Raw genomic sequence first — 19,683 nt, forward strand, 5'->3', positions numbered from 1 at the left:
AAAAGTGGGTCTCATTCTCCTAAAACCCTGAAAGAGCCTTGAATATGGCACTTTTTAAAATCTCAGGGCTAGGGCGAAGGAGACGTTACTGGTGCCTGCTCGAGGCAATCGACGAACAACAGGATGATCGTGATCGTGACTCAAAAATGTTAGCTAGAAGCACTGATTCTATATTCTGATCCCTCACCCCGATAATTGCTTGCCTTACTGTCACTGTCCTCTCATTGTTCCTCGATTTGCTCAAGCGGGCCCAGTAACATTGTGAGACTTGTTACTGTGTTGTTTGGCATATCGAATACATCACGGGTGGCTTGCCAGGCTCTGCCGTGTGGGCGAGATACTCTCGGTAGCTTGCCGGGCTCTCCGAGAGGGGCAGAGGAATCGAACTCGGGTTGGCCATGTTGGCTGCGTGCAAGGCAAACGCCCTACCGCTGTGCTATTGCTCCAGCTCTTGCTATTCATACTATTCTATTGCTTGGGTGTCTGGTCAATAATTTCCTGGATTAAATCTTTCAAGACAATTTCTTCCACAATAGACAGCTGCAGATGTCTCTGTTATTTTTTTTTCCTTTTTTTTCTTGTACTTGTGATGATCGATACTACACTTGATCTTACCCGCGATAGCACTGCGGGTAGGGCGTTCGCCTTACAAGCGGCCAACATGGCCGACCCGAGTTCGATTCCTCCGCCCCTCTCGGAGAGCCCGGCAAGCTACCGAGAGTATCTCGCCTGCACGGCAGAGCCTGGCAAGCTCCCCGTGACGTATTCGATATGCCAGACACAGTAACAGCAAAGTCTCCAATGGAGACGTTACTGGGCCCGCTCGAGCAAATCGACGATCAATGGGAGGGCCTTTACTTACTTTACTTGTGATGATGATGGTGTTGTGGCCCCCCACCGGCAGTGCTCAGGGGCCATTCCTGGCTCTGTGCTCAGAGCCAGGGGGTACTCGGGGGACCATATGTGGTGCCAGGGATGGAAATGGGGTCACTGCATGCAAGGCAAGCGCCTATCTCACCTCCTGGGTTATCTCTCCACCCTTATTTATATGTCCAAACAAAATGCAATGCACTGGGGTGGCTTCCAGTGGGGGGGGGGGTTGCTATCTCTCTGTCTGTGTAAAGTAATATTCAAGCCCAAGTTGGTCAGTGATGGTGCTCCCACTCTGTTCTGCAAAGGCTTTCATTCCCTGCTGGGTGAGGACAGTGTCTAAATCATTTTCTTTTCCTAATCATGCTCAGGGCTTATTCCTGACTCTGCATTCAGGGATCACTCCTGGCAGTGCTCAGGAGACCATATACGGTGTCAGGGATTGAACCCAGGCTGGCCACGAGCCAGGCAAGCGCCTTCCCCCCACTGTACTATCCCTCCAGCTCCTGTCTAGGTCATTTTCAAATCTTGCCTGACTCCTTTGGTGCCTGTCCTCTTGTGTCTCTGCCAGTCACCTGCATTGGAGCGCCAGGGAGATGCCAGTTACCAGCTTGCCAGATCAGAGAACTGGAGCACCAATGCCGACCAACTTGGGATCAAACATTAACTGACTTGGCCGGGTGGGGCTGGGGAGGATTCTGCATGCTACTACGTGTGCAGGAACTCAATCCACGGAATATGACAACCCATATCCGGTCCCTGTGGCTGCATCCCAGAATTCTAAGCTGTCAGTTATTGTGGGTTCCGAGCGGACAGCAGGCTAGTCTAAGCGGCTCCTGGGTCGACTTTTTCTATTGTCTCCCAAGTCAGCACTTTAGCTGACGATAATCCAAATCCAGCAAGCCCCATCGGAGAGCAAGAGAGAAGTTGTAGGTCTTCATGAGCTGGCTGATCTGGTTGATCTATCACACCCCCAAAATGGAAGGGGGTTTGGGGGTAGGTGGGGAGTGTGGGCAGGGCAGGGGGCAAGACAGAGAAGACATCAGGGAAATCTCAGCTAAATCCACCTCAAACACAAGCTAGGGGGGCTGGAGAGATAGCACAGCGGGTGGGGCATCTGCCTTGCACGCGGCTGACCCGGGTTCGATTCCCAGCATCCCATATGGTCCCCTGAGCACCACCAGGAGTGACTCCTGAGTGTAGAGCCAGGAGTAACCCCTGTGCATCGCCAGGTGTGACCCAAAAAGAAAAAAAACACAAGCTAGGCCTTCTGAGGAGGAAGTGCCCAGCCTTGCATGCCTTTGGTTGATTTTTCAGAAAAGCACCAAAGAGTCCCGTTCAGCTTTAGCACGGCTTCTTTTCTTTTCTTTTTTTTTTAACCTATTTTTTGCTTTGGGACCACACTCGACAGTATGAGGGGGCTATTCCAAGCTCTGTGCTTGGGGATTGTTCCCAGCAGAGCTCAGGGAACTGAATGGTGCTGGGGATGAAACTGGGGTCAGGTAACGGCAAGGTAGTTGTCTTAACCCCTGTACTATATCTCTGGCTTTTGGTTTTTTTTTTAATTGCACATTACCCCATGGTCAATATTCATTAAATACTTGCTGGAGATCTGAATAGTTAAAATATGGTGTAGCAACTCCCTTGAAGCTATTTTAAGCAGGAAGAATCAGGGTGTCTGTGTTCAAGGTCTGCCCCCCTCATTTTCCATTTCCACATCCCCCTCCTTATTGAGAACTTACTAAGTTTCTAGGCTCCATGCCAAACTCTAAATTGCCTTTTTTTCTCACAACAAACCCATTGTCTTAGTAAACCCATTGTAAGCAGAATCACATTTTAAGGAGCCAATGGGAGTTAAGTTCTGAAGTTGGCACACAAGACAAACACTGGCACGCGCAGAATTAAGCTAAATTAAACACTCAAGTGAGATGCCTGTCATTTCTTTCTCAGCCTGGAGGGTACAGATGTGGTGGGTGGGTGGGTTTAACCTCGACCCTCCCAACACCATCACCTATGCTTGGCTTGAATATGGTTGACTTCGATGTGACTCCGCGTAACTCCGTGTTGCGAGGATAAGAAAGTTGGACGGGGAAGATAACAAGCGAGGCTGAGAGCACAGGCTGAGATGCTCAAGGGGCCAAGCGGTCCTGGCTGGGAATGGGCGGGAAGTCTAGATAGAGACGGGGACAGAATCCTTGGGAAGAACGGTCCTCGGGGCTACTAACTCCTCGGGGCGCTAAAGGATAGTGGATCAGGCTCAGTTCCACGCCTCTCTTAAGCCCAGCTCCTTCCCACTTAGTTCCTTACCAGCTCCAAGGCTCCAGGTTCTCCACTCAGCGTTTACGCCGCGGTACCTCCGTTGCTAGGTTACCAGCCAATGCCAGGGGGCGGGACTGAGTTTGACTGATTTTCCTTTACACCATTGGCTCACTCGGTTCACTCCGTTTTCCCCGCCTTCTGAGGTCTGGCCAATCGGCAGCACCCTCCGTTTGACCCTCCACCAATGGAAAGGCCCGGGACTCCCTATGGGCTGTGCCGTCCACGGAAGGCGGGGCGAGGGAGTGGGCGGAGCTAGGGGCGAGGCGGCTCCGTCTCGCACCCGCCCAAGGAGGCGGGTCAGATGCCGGGCATTGGCAGGGTTAGAGCACTGTGGAACGACGTGAGGCTAAGCCAATCGGGGCTCAGCGTGGCTGCCCGGCGAGCCAATAGGCTGCGGCGAGGGGCGGGGCCGGGGCCGGGGGGGGCTGAGGCTCGGTAGGCGGCGGATGCGAGCGCTGGCGCAGCTGCGGCGGTGGCAGCGGCCGAGGTGGCGGCGGCGGCGGCGGCGCGGGCGGCTGCGACCCCCCTCCCCGCGATCGGGGCTCTCGGCGGCGGGCCGGGCTGCGCGGTGCGGACCCCGGCGCCGTCCGGGCTGCAGGGGCGGCGCGTGTAAGAACTCCAGGGGCGCGAGGGACGGCCTGTCGGAGAGGGCAGGGGTCAAGGGTCAGAGGGCGCGGAGTAGGGGGCGCGGCGAGCTCCCGCGGGAGGCGGGCCGGGGCAGCCCCCAGGGGCAGCGGGGGAGGCCTGGCCGCGCGTCTGTCCCCGCGCCGGGGGCCGGCGGGCTGCCCTGCGCCCCCGCGCCTCGGGGGGCGACCCCCGCGCGGGGCCCAGCCCCGGGGAGCGCGTGGAGCTGGACCGCGCGCCCCCTCCGCCCCGGAGCCCTCGGGGACCCCGCGGAGACCCGGGGCCAGTCACCCACCCCCTGCCCGACAGCGGGACCACTGCCCGGGCTGCACCCCCGGGGCCAGTCGGGCTCGGGGGGGGGGCCCTGGCCTCCGGGACCCCGGGGAGAGAAGCGGGGCCCCGGCACGGAGCGCAGCGCAGCGCCGGCGACCTTGGGCCAGTGCCTTGCCCCCTCCGGGATGATGAGCTTGACCTCCAACCCGGGATCCCCGCGTCCAGGCCCTGGTTAGGGGCTGCACCTCCACTTTGGGCTGCGTGCCGTTACTTCCTGGAGGGGCGAGACCTGGCCACAGCCTCCTGGCCACCCCGGGAAGCGGGGGCCCTTAGCTCGGTGGGATTACTCAACCTAGCACCCTGGCCTTCAGAACCCCCCTTTCCTCTCTGCGGCTCACCTGGACCCTGTAAGGTGCTTCCAGTTCCTCTGGTCTCTCCCCTGAGTTGGACAATCAGGGACATTTCCTGAGTGGCTGATCCCTCCCCCACCCCCCACCCCAGCGCATGTTAACAGTCCAACCCCCCAGGCCATGAGGGTAACTGTGTGGCAATGAAGACACCCTTGCTGGGTGGAGAGAGAGGGTGGGCAGACCTCCCCACCCTTCTCAAAATAAACCCAGAGCTGAGTGACAGCACGCGCCCGAGTGTATTTGACAACGCCTGGTTTGAAAGTTGAACCAAAGAGCAGCATTAGAGAGAAATGGCTCAGTGAGAGCTTCTCATCTGGGATTCCCTCTTCTGGATACACCCCCCTCTCGCCCCCTGAGATCCAGAAGCCAAAGCAGTCCCCGGCGGGAGGAAGTGAGCGGGAGGCGGGCTACCCAGAGCCCGGGGCTGCCTCTCTGCCTGGCTCCCTGCACGCCCCCAGAGCCTGCCCGGGGTTGCCCTGCCGGGTGATTCACCCCAGAAGTGGGCAGGCTGCAGTTCAGGGAGTTCGTTTGGAGCGGAGATTGATTGGGGCCAGAAAGCCGCGGCTCCGGGAAGGCTCCAGCTGCGGTTTTCAAGTTCAAAGGTCCTGCCTCTAGCTCTGCTGACTCCGCTTTCCGCGGAACTGCAGACCCACAGGGATGTCGCGGGCTGCTTCTGCGGGTCCTATCTGGGGTGTCAGGGCTGAGCTGGAGGTTGTGCTCGGGTCCACTCTGCCTTCCGCATCAGACAGCAGAATCTGGGGGAGGAGGGCCAGGCCCCCGACTGTGCAGGGCTTTGGTCACACCCTTGCTTCTCCAGCCGCCAGGTTCTGGGCGAGGTGCTTATTCCGCCCGAAGCCCGTCCCCTCTTCTGGAGGGATCGGTTCGACTCACAACTGGCCGGGGGAGCCCCCGGTACTTAGTATTCATTGCTGGCAGCTATTACTATTTTATTTTTTATTTGTTTACTCTTGGCTTTGGGGCCTCACCTGGCTGTGCTTGGGGCTTACTCCTGGCTCTGTGCTCAGGGGTCACTTCTGGAGGTGCTTAGGGGACCATGTATGATGGCAGAGATGAGCCAGGCTTGCCTGTGTGCAAGGCGAGTGCCTTAACCCCTGTGAGTCCACTTGCCTCTGTTACTATTTTAATTTTTGTTTGTTTGTTTGTTTTTGTCGCTAAAAATCATTGGGGAGGGGGGTTGGTATTGAGATTGAACCCAGGACCTCACACATTCGAGGCCTGCGAAAACCTCCTACATGCCCAGTCCAAATCTCTAACCTCTGTTTTGTTTTGTTTTGTGTTTTGCTGTGGAGACACACCTGGCTTGGGGTCCATGCAGATCTGGGATGGAGCCTGGCCTTCTGCCGATAACACTGGTGCACTCGCCCTTTGGTCTCTGAAATCTTCTAAGAAAAACTCGTACCACGTGTCAGACATAATGAGGCAGAGAGACGGGACTGATCTTTATCTCCTGGCATCATTGGAGGGTGGCATTCAGGGGCCCCCTCCTCAGGTGCTCAGGTGTGGCACTTCTGGGGACCCCTTGAGCTGCTTTGGGGATGTTCAGAGGGGCCAGGCAGTGCTGGGGGGACCTCAGGGCCTCGCGTGTGCTGGGTCTGTGCTCTGCCTGGTTCACCTTTTTCCTCGTACCCTTACCAGAATTCTTGCAGCCGCCCCTTCCGTCCTCATTTATTTATTTAATTTTTGCTTTTTGGGGTCACACCTGGCAATGCCCAGGGGTTACTCCTGGCTCTGCACTCAGGAATCACCCCTGGCGGTGCTTGGGGGACCCTATGGGATGCTGGGAATTGAACCCGGGTTGTCCGCGTGCAAGGCAAACGCCCTCCCCGCTGTGCCATTGCTCCAGCCCCCCCCACCCCCTTATTTTCATCCTCGTATACTACCATCGGCTCTTTTCAAACTTGAGGTCCAGCGTCAATGCCACGAACCCCACCATTTAGAAGTTGAAGTTTTGTGTGTGTGTGTGTGTGTGTGTGTGTGTGTGTGTGTATCTGCAAGGAGATGAAGCCTCTGCCCTCCTAATTCTCGAGCGTCTTCGCCAGGGCCTGGCTGTAGCTTAACCATCGTCTCTCTCCCCGCGCCCCCAGCCCCAGAGATGCCCGTGATGGCGGCGTGGCTGAGCAGCACCTCCAGCTCCACGCAGAGACTATTTAAAGCCCTGGACATCGCCTCCTGAGGTCCGCGGGGGAGCAGAACATGGCCACGAGCCTGGATGACGACGTGCCCCTCATCCTGACCTTGGACGAGGCAGGCGGCGCCCCAGTGGCTCCCTGCAACGGCCAGGAGGAGCTGCCTAGCCAAAGTAAGACAGCGGGGGTAGGGATGGAGGTGGGGGGGGCATGTGCCCCTCGAGGGCTTCCTCAGGGGCCTCCGTGTTCTGAGAGTTGAAATTGCATCCTTGTGGCCGACTCCACATTCGACCCCCACATTCTGACACAGAGATCGCTGGGGTCCGGGTTCCCTAGTTTCCAGGTACTTGGGTGGGTGCGCAGAGGTGGGGGGCCCCTGGACTGCCCTCCTGGGAAGCCCTGGCTCCGCCTACTGGACCCTCCCTCCCTTTGTTCAGGGATGCTGGTTCGGGGGACTCCGAAAGCCAGCCAACTCCCCCTCCCTCCCGGTTCTGAACGGGTTGGCAGGCAGATTGGGGGTCTGGGGGTGTTTCCTGTGATCCCCTTAAAGGGAGGCTTTGGACTTTCGGCCTCGTCCTCCGCCAAACCAGAGCTCGCTCAGAGCTCGCCCCAGAGAGGCTGTGAGCTCGAAATGCTTTAAATTTTAAATGTGTTTCTGGCAGAATGAAAGGCCTTAAAACCCTTTCTGGTTCCTGTCCCGAGGTCATTTGCTTCGCGTGTTCGGGCAGGCGTCTTGGGTTCAGGAGAGGCTTAAAATAACTCACCAGGCAGAGCGATCACACAGCGGGAAGGGCGTTTGCCTTGCACACAGCCGACCTGGGTTCGATCCCCCACACCCTATAACGCCCCCCTAGCCCACCATCAGTGATTCCTGAGTGCTGAGTCAGGAGTAAACCCTGAGCACTGCGGGGGATAGCCCCAAACCAAATAGTAATTTTCCTTTCACAGAAGGGCTCCCAGCCATGGGGAACCAACGGATTAGGGTCCAAGACTGGGGAGAGGGGTGATCTTGCTTTTCTCCTGTCGCAAGTGCGGACAGGTGGGTCCAGGAAACACCAGCTTGGCCTGCTCCACCTCCCTGGCCCAGAGTGACCATTGTGAGGTCCGCAGCCGGCCTCCCGGAAGCAGTGAGGGAGTTGCAGGAGGGTCTGGCTCCCTCCACATCAACAGAAGATTAGCGAAAACCATTTTCATTTTTTGCTGTACGGGACCCACACCTCATGGTGCTTGGGTGCGGCTCCCAGCGGTGTCGGGGGATCAAACCGGGGTCTTCCGCATCCAAGCCTGCATTGCCTGGCAGGAACTGTGACTTAGGCCCTAGCTCTGGGCGGTGGAGGCAGCTCTGTTCTGAGAAGTGCTGAAGCCGGCCTGCTCGGGGCCAGGGCTTGCTTATCTGTTATTTTAACCAAGATTCCGCTGCTGAGTGGGCTCGGGACAATCTGTGTTTTGGAGCCGCTGCCTCCTTCTGTCCGAGAGGTTAAGGATCGTGCCTGAGCTCACAGGCCCATGCCAAGGGGCTGAGCTGAGGTTTGAAAGCCGGAAGGCCCGACCCCCAAGTTCCTTGCTCCCCTCCTGCCCCTCTTTCTTCCCTGGGCCTTAGAAACACGTGCCACCCCTCCTTGGCATTTGCACGTAGCACCCGGGGAGAGTGGTGGTTATTTTCTATGTTTTTGAAGAAGAGGAGAGGTAGAGACATGTCCAGCCTCCCCACTGCCCCCCCCCAGCCAATCCGCTGCCGTGCCGCTCCCTATTAGTGTGGAATGTGACTGGACCTAGGCAGGGTGACCCATGCAGGCGGCTCCATCCTGCCCCCAAGGGAAAGGACAGAGGGAGAGGGAGTGACCCGGAAGGGAATGGATCCTTCTGGATCCTTCTGGAATCAGCAGATTGAAAGTTTCACTGCTCCTCACTCTTTGGGCAGGGGCAGAGCTGAGGACAGCATGTCCAGCTGGCCTGCAGCACCAGACGAGGCGGGACCTGCAGGCCAGACAGGCTGGACGAGAGGCCCGGCCCGCCAGGGAGACTCCTTATCTGCACCACAGTGCTGGGGCAGATAAGCGCCATTCTTAAGTGAAATTGAAAACGTCCAGGGGTCCGGGAGGTTGTGTTTGTGGCCCAGAAAATATGCTGGGGCCTCCCTCTCCTCGTCCCTCTCCTGTCGGTGCCCCTGGGGGCTCGGGGGCTCCCTGAGCCTGGCCAGGAGCAAAGGCAGGGCCTCTGAGGGCAAGTGGCGGGACAGGCTTCTCTGCTTGAGTTCGTGTTTTTGTTTGTTCTTGGGCCACATCCGGTGGCTCTCAAGGGCCACTCCCAGCTGCGCACTCAGGGCTCACTCTGGGGGGTTCCCGGGACGGTGTCCTGCAGGGACCGAGCCCAGGCCTCCCGTGTGCAGTCTGCATTCTAGTGCGTTGGTATGTCTTTCTGCAGCCGCTGAAGGATGGTGGCAGGTGCTGGTCTGCAGACCGGCTTGCTTCCGCCTTCACATTGTGCTTAAAAGTTTTGCCTTTTGGGGGCTGGAGTGATAGTACAGTGGGGAGCGTGTTTGCCTTGCATGCGGCCAACCTGGGTTCGATTCCCAGCATCCTCTATGGTCCCCCGAGCACCACCAGGAGTGATTCCTGAGTGCATGAGCCAGGGGTAACCCCTGTGCATTGCTGGGTGTTACCCAAAAGGCAAAAAAAACCCCAAAAGTTTTGCTTTTACCCAAGGTCCCCTGCAGTCTGTCTACAATGCAAATCCCAACCGGCTAATTTCACTTCCACCCCCCACCCCCACCAGCCCCAGGACTGTCCCCTCCCGCAGAGGAGCCCAAATCCCCACCCCACCCCCACCCTGGCCCCCTCTGCCTAGCAAAGCCGGCGTGTTCTCACCCCTTCCGGCCTGACTCCCGCTGGAGGCCTCAGCCTGCAGTGTCCCATGGGTTCTTGTTCTGAGACCCCCCCCACCCTGTGCTGTCCATGCAGTAATGACTGTTGTCTGGGGCCTGTAGCTGCTGGGTGTGGCCCATTGGTGCAGGGTGGCCTCTCCACCCTGTCTGCTGGTCAGAGGCCACAGCTGCCCCCCCTCCCCCCATACCGGCCTGTGGCAGCCCTTGAGATGTGAAGGGGTGGGCAGAGGGTCAGCGTCTGCCTCCTGCCTGGTCTTTCTGGTCTCCGGGTGCTGTCCCTCCGACTGGGGCTATCCACTAGCCTCTCCCCGCCCGGAGGCTGCAGGGCTACTGTATTTTTTTTTTTTTTGGTTTTTTGTTTGTTTGTTTTGCTTTTTGGGTCATACCCAGTGATGGGTTACTCCTGGCTCTGCACTCAGGAATCATTCCTGGAGGTACCCGGGGGACTATATGAAATGCTGGGGATCGAACCCAGGTCAGCCATGTGCAAGGCAAACGCCCTCTTTGCTGGACTATCACCCTGACCCCTTGTTCCAGGCTTCTCCAGAGGGATTTGGTCCTGCTGCCCCGTGCTTTCCACGGGTGGCAGGGCTGGTGGCCAGAGCAGGACTAAGGCTGGAGCCGGTCACTCAGTGTCACGGCTGCTTGGGTGCTAACCGCTTCATGGCTTCTGGATGGCAACCCCTGCAGGATGCCAGGGCCTCTCGAGGGCTGAGCTTTCGGCTGCAGAGCGTCAGTCCTGCAGGCCTTTCTTGGGCGCCACGAGCCTGGGCCTGGCTGGCGACAGTTCAGAGTGAGGCCCCAGGAGTCACGGGCTGAGCGTGGTCTGAACTGGGATCCTGAGAGTGGGGCCGGAGGATGGTTGGAGGGACTGGGGTGGCATCCGGTCGCCTGCGCATTCAGGCCCTGGCATCCCCGTCACGGCCAGGCGAGGGCCGCCCCTCTGGAATCTCCCAGTGCACCAAGCAGGGGTCCTGAACCCAGGCCAAGCTCCGAAACCCGCCAGCCTGGCACAGCAGGGGGCCCCGCCCAGCTGGGCGGCAGCGGCAGCCTGGCAGCTGGAGAGCGAGCAGCGATTTAGCTTTCGGCGGCGGCGTCCTGCGGAGCGCGGGCATCTGACGGGCAGAGTTGCTCCCTCGCTTCCCCGGGCCTTGCCGAGACACGAGCCTGCGTCACCCGGCGGCGGCACCGATTAAGATGAGCGGGCACCCGGCCTGCCGGGTCGCAGCCCCGGGATGCCGCAGCCCGCCTCGCCTTTTATGGGGGGATCCTGTCTGTTGCTGCGGGCTCCCCTGCCACGAAATGCCATCTCCCGCCCCAGCGGGCGGCAGCAGCTGGGTGCGGGCTGGTGCGCCTGCTGCCCGCTCGTTCCCATCGCCCGAGGGAGGCCTGGGTTCAGTTTTCTGCAAAAGAGCGAGTGAGCGAGCATGTTTCCCCAGCCCGTGCGGCATCTGCAGTCGGAGGGCGGGAGGGAGCCCCGCGCCCCCCAGGCTTCCTGCAGGGAATCAGGAAGGATCACTGGGCCCACCACCGTGTCCGGGGAACCCCAGGACAGCCTTGGTGGGGGATGCCCTGACCAGGGCCTCTCCGAGGCACTCGGCCCCGACCCCAGGGTGGCCCAGAGCTGTTGGAGTGGCGGCCGAGGGCTTCGTTGTCCTCCTGACTGCCCCCTGCTGGGCAGGCCCTGTGTGAGGCCGGGCGCCTCCGTGCCCACTGGCTGCGGAAGAAACTCTGGCCCTCAGTGCTCCTCAGCCAGGGTCAGGGGCCGCGAGTTCGTGTGCAGAGCGACCCCTGCCGGGAGTGGCATGCTCCCCCAGAAGTGAAGAGAGAAGTGAAGGGGCAGGGGCCGTGCTCTAGAATTCTGGACTCTAGTTTCCAAGGGAAATCAGTTTCCCTCTTCATCTCTGTTGCGCTTTTCTCATTTTTTTTTTCCTTTCTGGGTCACATCTGGCGACGCACAAGGGTTACTCCTGGCTCTGCACTCAGGAGTCACTCCTGGCGGTGCTCAGGGGACCATATGGGATGCTGGGAATCGAACCCGGGTCTGCTGCGTGCAAGGCAGACGCCCTACCCACTGTGCTGTCACCCCAGCCCCCTCCGTTACGCTTTTCTCTCCTGCGTGGCCTGTCATTTGAGGCTGGGGTCCTGTCCCCAGAGCCCCTGTCTGTATCTTCCCGGCTGCAGGTACACACGTGCCCCTCTTCCCGCCCAGCCCCTGCAGGGACCCTCCGATGGGACTGTTCTGTGGGCATCCTTGGGCCTTGTCCATGCTGCCTTCCGCCCGGGGACCCCTTGGCCTCGCCTGCCCCCAGGGACTCCCCTCGGTGCTACTGATCGTGGACACTTGACCACAGCACTAGAGTGGGGCTGGGTGCCGTGGGGGCCCCTGGCCCGGCCACCTGCCGGGGGGGGGGGTATTGTCTGACAGGGCAGCCGCGCCGGCGCAGACCCCTGGCCACCCATCTCCACAGTTTCCCAGAGCCGAGAATGTAGGGTCGGCTGTGCAGGGGGGTGCACCACCCGGGAGACCCCCCGGCCCCCACACCGCCTGCTTGGTTCATCCTTCCCTTCCCCCACGTCGCGCCAGCCACTCTGCTCGAGGCCCAGGTCCCCTTTGTTCGCCTCCGGGCCTCCTGCCCGCCTGCGAGACGGGCTTTGTGTCGCCTCTTTCCTTAGCGATTTGATCCCAGCTGGCTTCGATTTTTAAATTTCAGCTCTGATGGGGGGGGGGGAGGCGGGTAGGGGGGGTGTCAGGGTGGTCAGCCCTGAATAGCGATTCCTTCTCTCCCCCTAGAGACTGGGAGGTGAGTGGAAGCTTCCAGAACTCACTTGAGTGGCAGGAACCGCATGTGGCTCTCAGTTCAGACGCTGAACTTCTCCGGGCCCTGGTTCCTGCCTCGGCAGCCCTGAGCCCACGCTTCCTGCAGCCCACGGGCACGGGGGAGAGGTCAGACACCTCAGGAGCTCGCCTGGCAGGGAGGAGGTCGTGAGTGAGGGCATGTTGCGGGCCCCGCCCCAGCGCACCCCACACCCCGCATGCCGTGGAGACCCGCTCTTGGACCCCCAGGGGACCAGCGAGGCGGCCCCAGGCATGAGTGTGTGTTACTAATGGTCGAGGCCGGGTTCTGCCCAGGTCAGTCCTGGGGGTGCAGGGCCGGGTGTAGGCCGGCAGGCTTCGTGCTGGGCTACCCAGGTGTGATCTGGGGGCTTGGCTTTGTCACACAGGCCCCGACTGTGCGGGGAGGCCCTCCCAGGGGGTCCCCAGCTTTGGTGCGCGATTGTCTTCTTCTTCTGTCTTTTGCTACTGCTGTGCCACCGGGGGTCGCGCTTGTTTGGGGTCCCCGTCAGCAGTGCCTCCGGGCCTTGCTTGGCATGTGGACGGTGTGGGGGACTGACCCCGTGCAACGTGGTCTCAGGTCCCTGAGGCGGGTGTGTGGCCAGCCAAGCCTCCCCCGTCCTGCCATGCTCATTTGGGCCGTTTCTGACACCCCCAGGCGTGCTCAGGGTCCCACCCCACTCCCTGGCCTGGCCCTGGGTCTGGTAGCTGCAAGCCGCTATCCTCTCCATCCCTTAAGCCGTCCTCCCTAGAGCCACGGTCTACGCTGGAGGCGGCCTGGCCTGGGTCTGTAGGGACTGTGTCCTCCCAGCCCCCCAAAGCCGTGGCTCTTTTGCCCCATTTTTCAGATAGTGGCTCTGGGCCCAGCAGGGGTCTCTCCTGCAGTGGCCCTGGCAGATGGGGTGGTAGGTCCTCCTTCTAGGGCCCTGCCACCACCAGGCTCTGGCCTGGCATACCCCGTGCCCTGGTCCTCCTGCACCCGCATCCAGGAAGGAAACCTTAGCTGCAGGCCAGGCCGACCATCTCAGCCAGGGTCAGGCCTGCTTCTCAGATGGCAGCGAGGCCGCAGGCCACACCACCGCCACCGCCTGCACCTTTCCAGGCTACCTTCACTGCACAGTAGAAGTCAGAACTAAGGGTCGGACCGAGGCTCCCGAGGGTCTCCTTGCTCTGAGGGGCCCATAATCTCCCTCGGATGACCCACTTCCCACGCGCCCACCTTGCTGTGGACTGCAGCCTCCACTGGCCTTTTCTTCATCTTTATTGGTGGGGGACGCCACCAATAAAGATGCACTCTGGCTCTGCACTCAGGACTCATCCTGGCAGTGCTCAGGGGATTGTTATGGTGTCAGGGATTGAACCTGGGTCAGCCGATGTGGAGAAGCGTCCTACCCTCTGTACTGTCACTCGGGCCCCTCCACTGTCATTTTTCTCTGCGGCCACAGACCCCTGGTTCTTCCCCCCACCCTCCTCCGCTGGCTTGAGCCGTCTGTCCTTGGGCTGGACGCGATTTGACCCCCCTTCACTGCCGAGTGCTGCGAGGGTCCCAGGGAGCACCCACGGGGCTGAGCAGCGGGCTTCGGGCAAGGAGAGCCCTGGACTCGGGCCAAGGGCTGCATGTAGCATGGGGGCCTCTCGGCTTCCATTGACCGATCCGTCTTTCAGGGTGCGCCTGTTTGTGGGTTGCTTTCTTGTCCCTTGGGGACACCCCCGACAGGACTGGGCTAGCTGGGTGGAGAGCTTGGGGGTCCCCCAGGCAGTCCTAGAGGGGCCATTGTTTGGGGGCTGATGTGCAGCCGTAACTCCTGGTCGTGGTACTCATGAGGGCCCCCCCAGACTGGCCTCAGGAGGCTGTGGGTTAACCCGCCAGCATGGATGGGGGCACAGGCCAGCAGGACCACAGCAGGTGGCACTCGGGGTGGCACACGAGGCGGGGACGGAGCTCAGGGACTGAGCCTTTCCCGCCCCCAGCTGGACACGAGGGCTAGATCGGGGAGAGTCCCCCCCGCTAGGTGCCCAGGGTCCCTGGAGACTGTCACCCCTTAACCAACCCGGAGTCATCTGGGGTGACAAGGAGACTCATGTAGACGGGATCCAGCCAGGGACAGCCGAGGTGGGGCCTGGACGTCGCCTCCTTGCTGGACCTTTGGGGGCCCCGAGGCCTGAGCCGGCCCCGCTCCCCCGCCGGCACTTCCTGTGTGGTTCGTTTCTCCCCGTCAGACGGGGTGTCTGCCCCTGACCCTCACGGCCCCTGCAGAAGACCCCGCTCACGGGCAGAGGGCTGTGCTCCGTGCCCGCCAGGGGCTGGAGCTGCTCCCGGCTGCTGGCTGGGGCCTCCCGCTGTCTGGCTGGTGACTGGCGTGACGACTCCTCAGGGACTCTTAAGGGTCCCCCCTTCTTGGGGGCTCCACGGCTCACATGGGCCAACCAGCTCATCGCTGGAAATCGTGGTTCTTCCTGCTGCCCCGAGCCAGTCTGGCAGTGTCCTGCCGCTCAGTACCAGCCCGTGCAATCGGCCTGTGGCTCTGCGCCCTTTCCTGGGAGATGTGTTTCCCCCAGCCCGGGATGTGCCGGACCTGCAGGTCCTGAGATGGGGGGCTGCTGGAGAATGATCACCCCAGCCCCAGACAAAACAGAGAACTGCCTTTGGTCCCTGTGTGCCACTTGCCCGGTCTGGTTTCTGACACCTCCAGGTGCAACGGAGCTGGGGCGGGCGCTGGTGTGTGCTCCTCACTGCATCCACAGCAGGGCCTGAGTACGTGTTTGTGTGTGTACGCACGCGTGTGCATGTCTGTGCATGTGTGTTTATGTACACGTGTGCGGTGTGCATACGTGCATGTGTGTGTGTGCGCGCATGCGTGTGTGTGCATGTGTGGATTCCGTACTTTTGTGTCCGTGGGGGCCTTTGAGATGTGCACCGCAGCTGGTGGGCTCTCGGTGTTGGTGGAGGGGGGCAGGGATGGTGTCACAGGCCTTGAGCAGAGCCAGGGAGGTTTTTCCCGTCAGCCTGCGGTGCCCAAGCTGGAGGTCCTGTGCAGACTTGGGCCTGAAATTCTCAGTTCAGAACTGGAGAAGCACCTGCTTTGCCCTGCCTGGTGCGGGGCGGGAAGGGACTACTGAGGCAGTGACCCCGCGAGATGGCGGTGGGAGGTGGGGCGTCCAGGCTGGAGCCCCACTTCCTCACGCCGTGACCTGACGCACGTCCCAGAGCCTCTCTGGGCGTCTGCCTGCTGGAGAGAGGCCTCTGTTCGGGGGCCCGTGGCCGTGGGAGGGTGCAGGAGGCCCTGGGGAGGCCCGGGGTGCTGGCTGGGTGCCTGGGGACAGGCATGTGACGGGCCATTTCCATGGAGCCTTGCCCCGGCATCCACAGCCACAGGACCCAGAACTGGGGTTCCCAGAGAGACCCACCCCCTCTGTTTCCCCCAGCACCTGGGGCAGCAGCTGTGTTTGGGGGATATGTCCCGGGAGGCCCGCCCCCGCTCCTGCCCTCTGATGCTGAGTGGGCCTGAGACCCCCTTGTCTGTCCACTATCGTTGGGCAGAGGAGCCGACGCCACCTGACCCAGCCCTGCGTGCGCTCATGTGACTTTGGGGTGTCCCGGTTGTTCTCTTTGTAATTTTGTTTGCTGGTTTTGTTTTGGGGGCCACCCTGTAGGTGCTCTGTGTGTATGTGTGTGTGTGTGTGTGTGTGTGTGTGTGTGTAGGGGTGGAGATGCTGTGTCTGTGTGGGGGGGGGTGGAGATACTGTGTCTGTGTATGTGTGTGTGTGTGTGTAGGGGTGGAGATGCTGTGTCTGTGTGTGTGTGGGGGGGGTGGAGATGCTGTGTGTGTGTGTGTGTGTGTGTGTGTAGGGGTGGAGATGCTGTGTCTGTGTGTGGGGGGGGGTGGAGATACTGTGTCTGTATGTGTGTGTGTGTGTAGGGGTGGAGATGCTGTGTGTGTGTGTGTGTGTGTGTGTGTAGGGGTGGAGATGCTGTGTCTGTGTGTGTGTGTGTGTGTGTGTGTAGGGGTGGAGATGCTGTGTCTGTGTGTGGGGGGGGTGGAGATACTGTGTGTGTGTGTGTGTGTGTAGGGGTGGAGATGCTGTGTCTGTGTGTGTGTGTGTAGGGGTGGAGATGCTGTGTCTGTGTGTGTGTGTGTGTGTGTGTGTGTGTAGGGGTGGAGATGCTGTGTCTGTGTGTGGGGGGGGGTGGAGATACTGTGTCTGTGTGTGTGTGTGTGTGTGTGTGAGGGGTGGAGATGCTGTGTGTGTGCGTGTGTGTGTGTGTAGGGGTGGAGATGCTGTGTCTGTGTGTGTGTGGGGGGTGGAGATACTGTGTCTGTGTGTGTGTGTGTGTGTGTGTGTGTGTGTGTAGGGGAGGCACCGGCCCCGTTTCTTCACCTCCCAACCCCCTAGTCTCTGCGAGGCTGCAGCTCACGCTTCTCTCGAGGCCCAGGCCTGGCCCGGGGCCCACATCCGCTCAAATCAGGCCCCCCTCATCTGCCCCAGAGGTCAGCCTTGTAAAGCACAGCCCTCACCCGCCCTGCTCCCCAGAACCCTTGCTGGGGGAGGACGTGACCTCTGACAGAGCAGGCGTCCTGCATCACCCAAAACAGAAAGCCCAGCTGGCCGCAGAAACCCAATGGCCACTGGCTGGTTCAGGCCAGACTCCCTGACCCTCCAGGTGACCTTTGCACTGCCGAGGCAGAGGGTGGGCTCCTGGCATCAGCTGACCCGGCCCTAGGAGAGTCCTGGCCTCTCTCAGCTCCTGGCCGCCGCCCTCTCGCCCCCTGACCCCTGGAGCTGGTTGTGTCCGGCCCTACCTGTCCGCACCCTCTGCTGCTCTCCATTGTCCTCTGGCTCCCTCCAGCACCACTCCTGCCCATCCTGCGGGCCCAGGGCCCTGCCCGGTATAGGCTCGGGACCAGCGTGTGGACACCGCGGGGCCTGCCCCCACGTCAGCTTGCCACGGCGGGGCGAGGAGGTCTGAGCAGGAGGCAGCGTGCCCTCTCTCTCCCTCTCTCCTTCCCTTTCTCCCTTTCACTCCCTCTCTTTCCCTCTCCCTCTTTCTGTGTGTGTGTGTGTATGTGTGCGCATGCGTGCGTTTTGGGGTGACTGGGCCCAGTTTTCATGTATTTTTTTATGGTGCCACACCCAGCAGTGCTCAGGCCTTACTCCTGGCTCTGTGCTCAGGGATCACTCCTGGCGGGGCTCCAGGGGTGGAACCCGGGTTGGCGGCCCTGGGCACGGCCAGTGCCCTCCCGCTTTTCCATCCCTCCAGCCCCAGTTCTCATCTGGGTTTGCCATGGCAGCGCTGGCCCTGGCGGCCACCGCCCCCGACTGCCCCTTGGCGTCCGTCTGCCTCTGCCTGCCTTGTTCCCCCTCTTCAGTTTTTCCCGTGGAGCAAGGGGTCGGGGTGTATCCGTGACAACTGTCATACATTGGGGCGGTGGCCTGCTGGTGGGTGGAGGGGAAACTGAGGCACCGGGGACTGGCTTCGCGATGGGGGTGCGGTGTGGGCAAGGGGTTGCGTTGGGTCTGTGTGGACTATGCAAGGGCAGGCTGTGAGGTGGGGCCTGCCCCAGACCTGTGCCCCCCACCCCCGAAGCCAGGCCCTCAGGGGTCCCCTAGCCTGAGCGACCCTGCGCCCCCCGCCGTCCCGCTTTACGGCGGCATATGGAGACTGTGTCTGTCTGCCCGCGCCAGGACGCGCGCTGTGCCGGCTGCCGGCTGTGCTCGGGCGGCGGAACCCGTGGATTCCCCGCGGGCCCGTTTCCGAGGCCGCACGCACAGTCCCCAGCTGTTGTGCAGGCAGTGCCGGGCCTGTGACATCAGCGTGGAGGAAGCGTCCCCATCTGTGCAAACAGGTCACCCCGGTTCGCCTCCCCCTCGGTGCGGGGAGTCTCCTTGCTCTCGCAGGCTGCCGTTGGCTGTTCCTGTGACTTAAGCCCCTGCTCCGCCTCCGGCCTGCGATTTGCTCGAGTCTCCCCCTCCCTGGCCGGGCCGGCTGCCAGCTTCGGGAGAGCCAGGGCAGGAGTAGGTGGAGCGTAAATCCGGAGCCGCTGCAGGCAGCCGCTTTCGGGGGAGGACGCTGCCCCGGGCACCGGGAGGGCAGAACAGAATGTTTCCCTTCCTGACGCTTTCCCCAGAGGCGCCGAGTGGGGCCTTGCTGGTGCCCGGAACGTTCCAGCTCAGCTTCCTCTGGCCCGTTCCTGAGAACACAGCCAGGGGACGCGCCTGGTCTGTGATCCCCGCCCCCTTCCACCGACCGCGGCCGCTCTTTGCCCTTCACGAGCGCCCTGGTGTCCAGCCCTGGGCCTCCCCGGAACAACGGAAATGCAGAGGTGGCCTCCTCCCCCCTCTCCCCGGAGGAGGGCTGCTCCCCGCGGCACCGCGGCCAGCCACCCCATCTCCTGGGGCCGGGCCCTTGCAGTGAGTGTGCCGGGAAGGTCCTGCACCGTCTGCAGGGCAGCCTTTTCCGGGGTGCCTGTGCCTGGCCTGGCCGCCCACCACTCGCTCCTGTGTGTGTCCCAGGAGCTGCGGGCTCAACCCAGGAAGATGGGGGAGGCGGCTTCGAAGCAGTGGACCTCCAGATTCCATGCTCAGACGTGTCCAGGGGCCAGCTCCCCCCCGCCCCCAAGCCGTCCCCAGCTCAGGGCTGTGGCCCCGGAGGCTGGGCACTGGGACGCCCTCCTGCTGCTGGGCCTTTTGCCCGCCCCTTCTCCTACCCTGCCCTTCCCTGGACAGGAGGGCGGGCACCCATGACTTGGAGCCCAGCCATCACCTCTTGGGCCACGGTGTCCGCTGGCCGTCGTGGCAGAGCAGGCCAGACCTGACTCGCTGGGCCAGGTAGGGATTATGCCACGCCTCTGCGTGCTGCCGAGGTGTAAAGCGCTTCTGAATTGCACGGCACCTGCCGCCCGCCGGCTGGAGGCTGCACCACCAGGCGCCCGCCCCACTGCCCTGTAATCCCTGGGCACTGCCCCGGCAGGCAGGGGCTCTGGAGGCCCCCCCATCCCATGCAGCAGCCACTGCCCACGCTTGAGCCCCAACTGCCGGGCGGGCTCGGCCCCCCAGGAAGGGTCGGAAGCCTCGGTAAGCGCTTTCCATTCTCTTCAAGGTTCTCCCCTAACTTGCTCTTTTTGGGGAGTGGGGGGCTTCCCAGCAGTGTGAGGGGCTGCCCTGCTGGTGCTTGGGAGCCACGCTGCACCAGGACACATCGGGGGTCCCTGCAGGCGTCCTGGCCCCTCCACGCCCTTCCCACAGGGAGCTCAGAAAATGGAGACGGGGTCACCCCTCTACCCTTGCCGAGGGGCTCACAGGTCCCATAGACACAGCCAA

General features: G+C 61.5%; 1 protein-coding gene across 1 annotated transcript in view; it reads left to right on the forward strand.

Annotated features, from left to right (window-relative positions):
- The first annotated feature begins 3,621 nt into the window (after positions 1–3,621).
- The window catches only part of TPCN1 (two pore segment channel 1), a 34,538-nt gene continuing 18,476 nt past the window's right edge, over positions 3,622–19,683 (forward strand). The window contains exons 1-2 of the mRNA XM_056107244.1: positions 3,622–3,798; positions 6,602–6,816. Of these exons, the coding sequence (XP_055963219.1) occupies positions 6,711–6,816 (106 nt within the window). The 5' untranslated portion in view covers positions 3,622–3,798; positions 6,602–6,710. The remainder of the gene's footprint in view (positions 3,799–6,601; positions 6,817–19,683) is intronic.

This window comes from Sorex fumeus, unplaced genomic scaffold, assembly GCF_029834395.1.
Source record: "Sorex fumeus unplaced genomic scaffold, SorFum_2.1 ptg000155l, whole genome shotgun sequence".
Lineage (NCBI taxonomy): Eukaryota > Metazoa > Chordata > Mammalia > Eulipotyphla > Soricidae > Sorex > Sorex fumeus.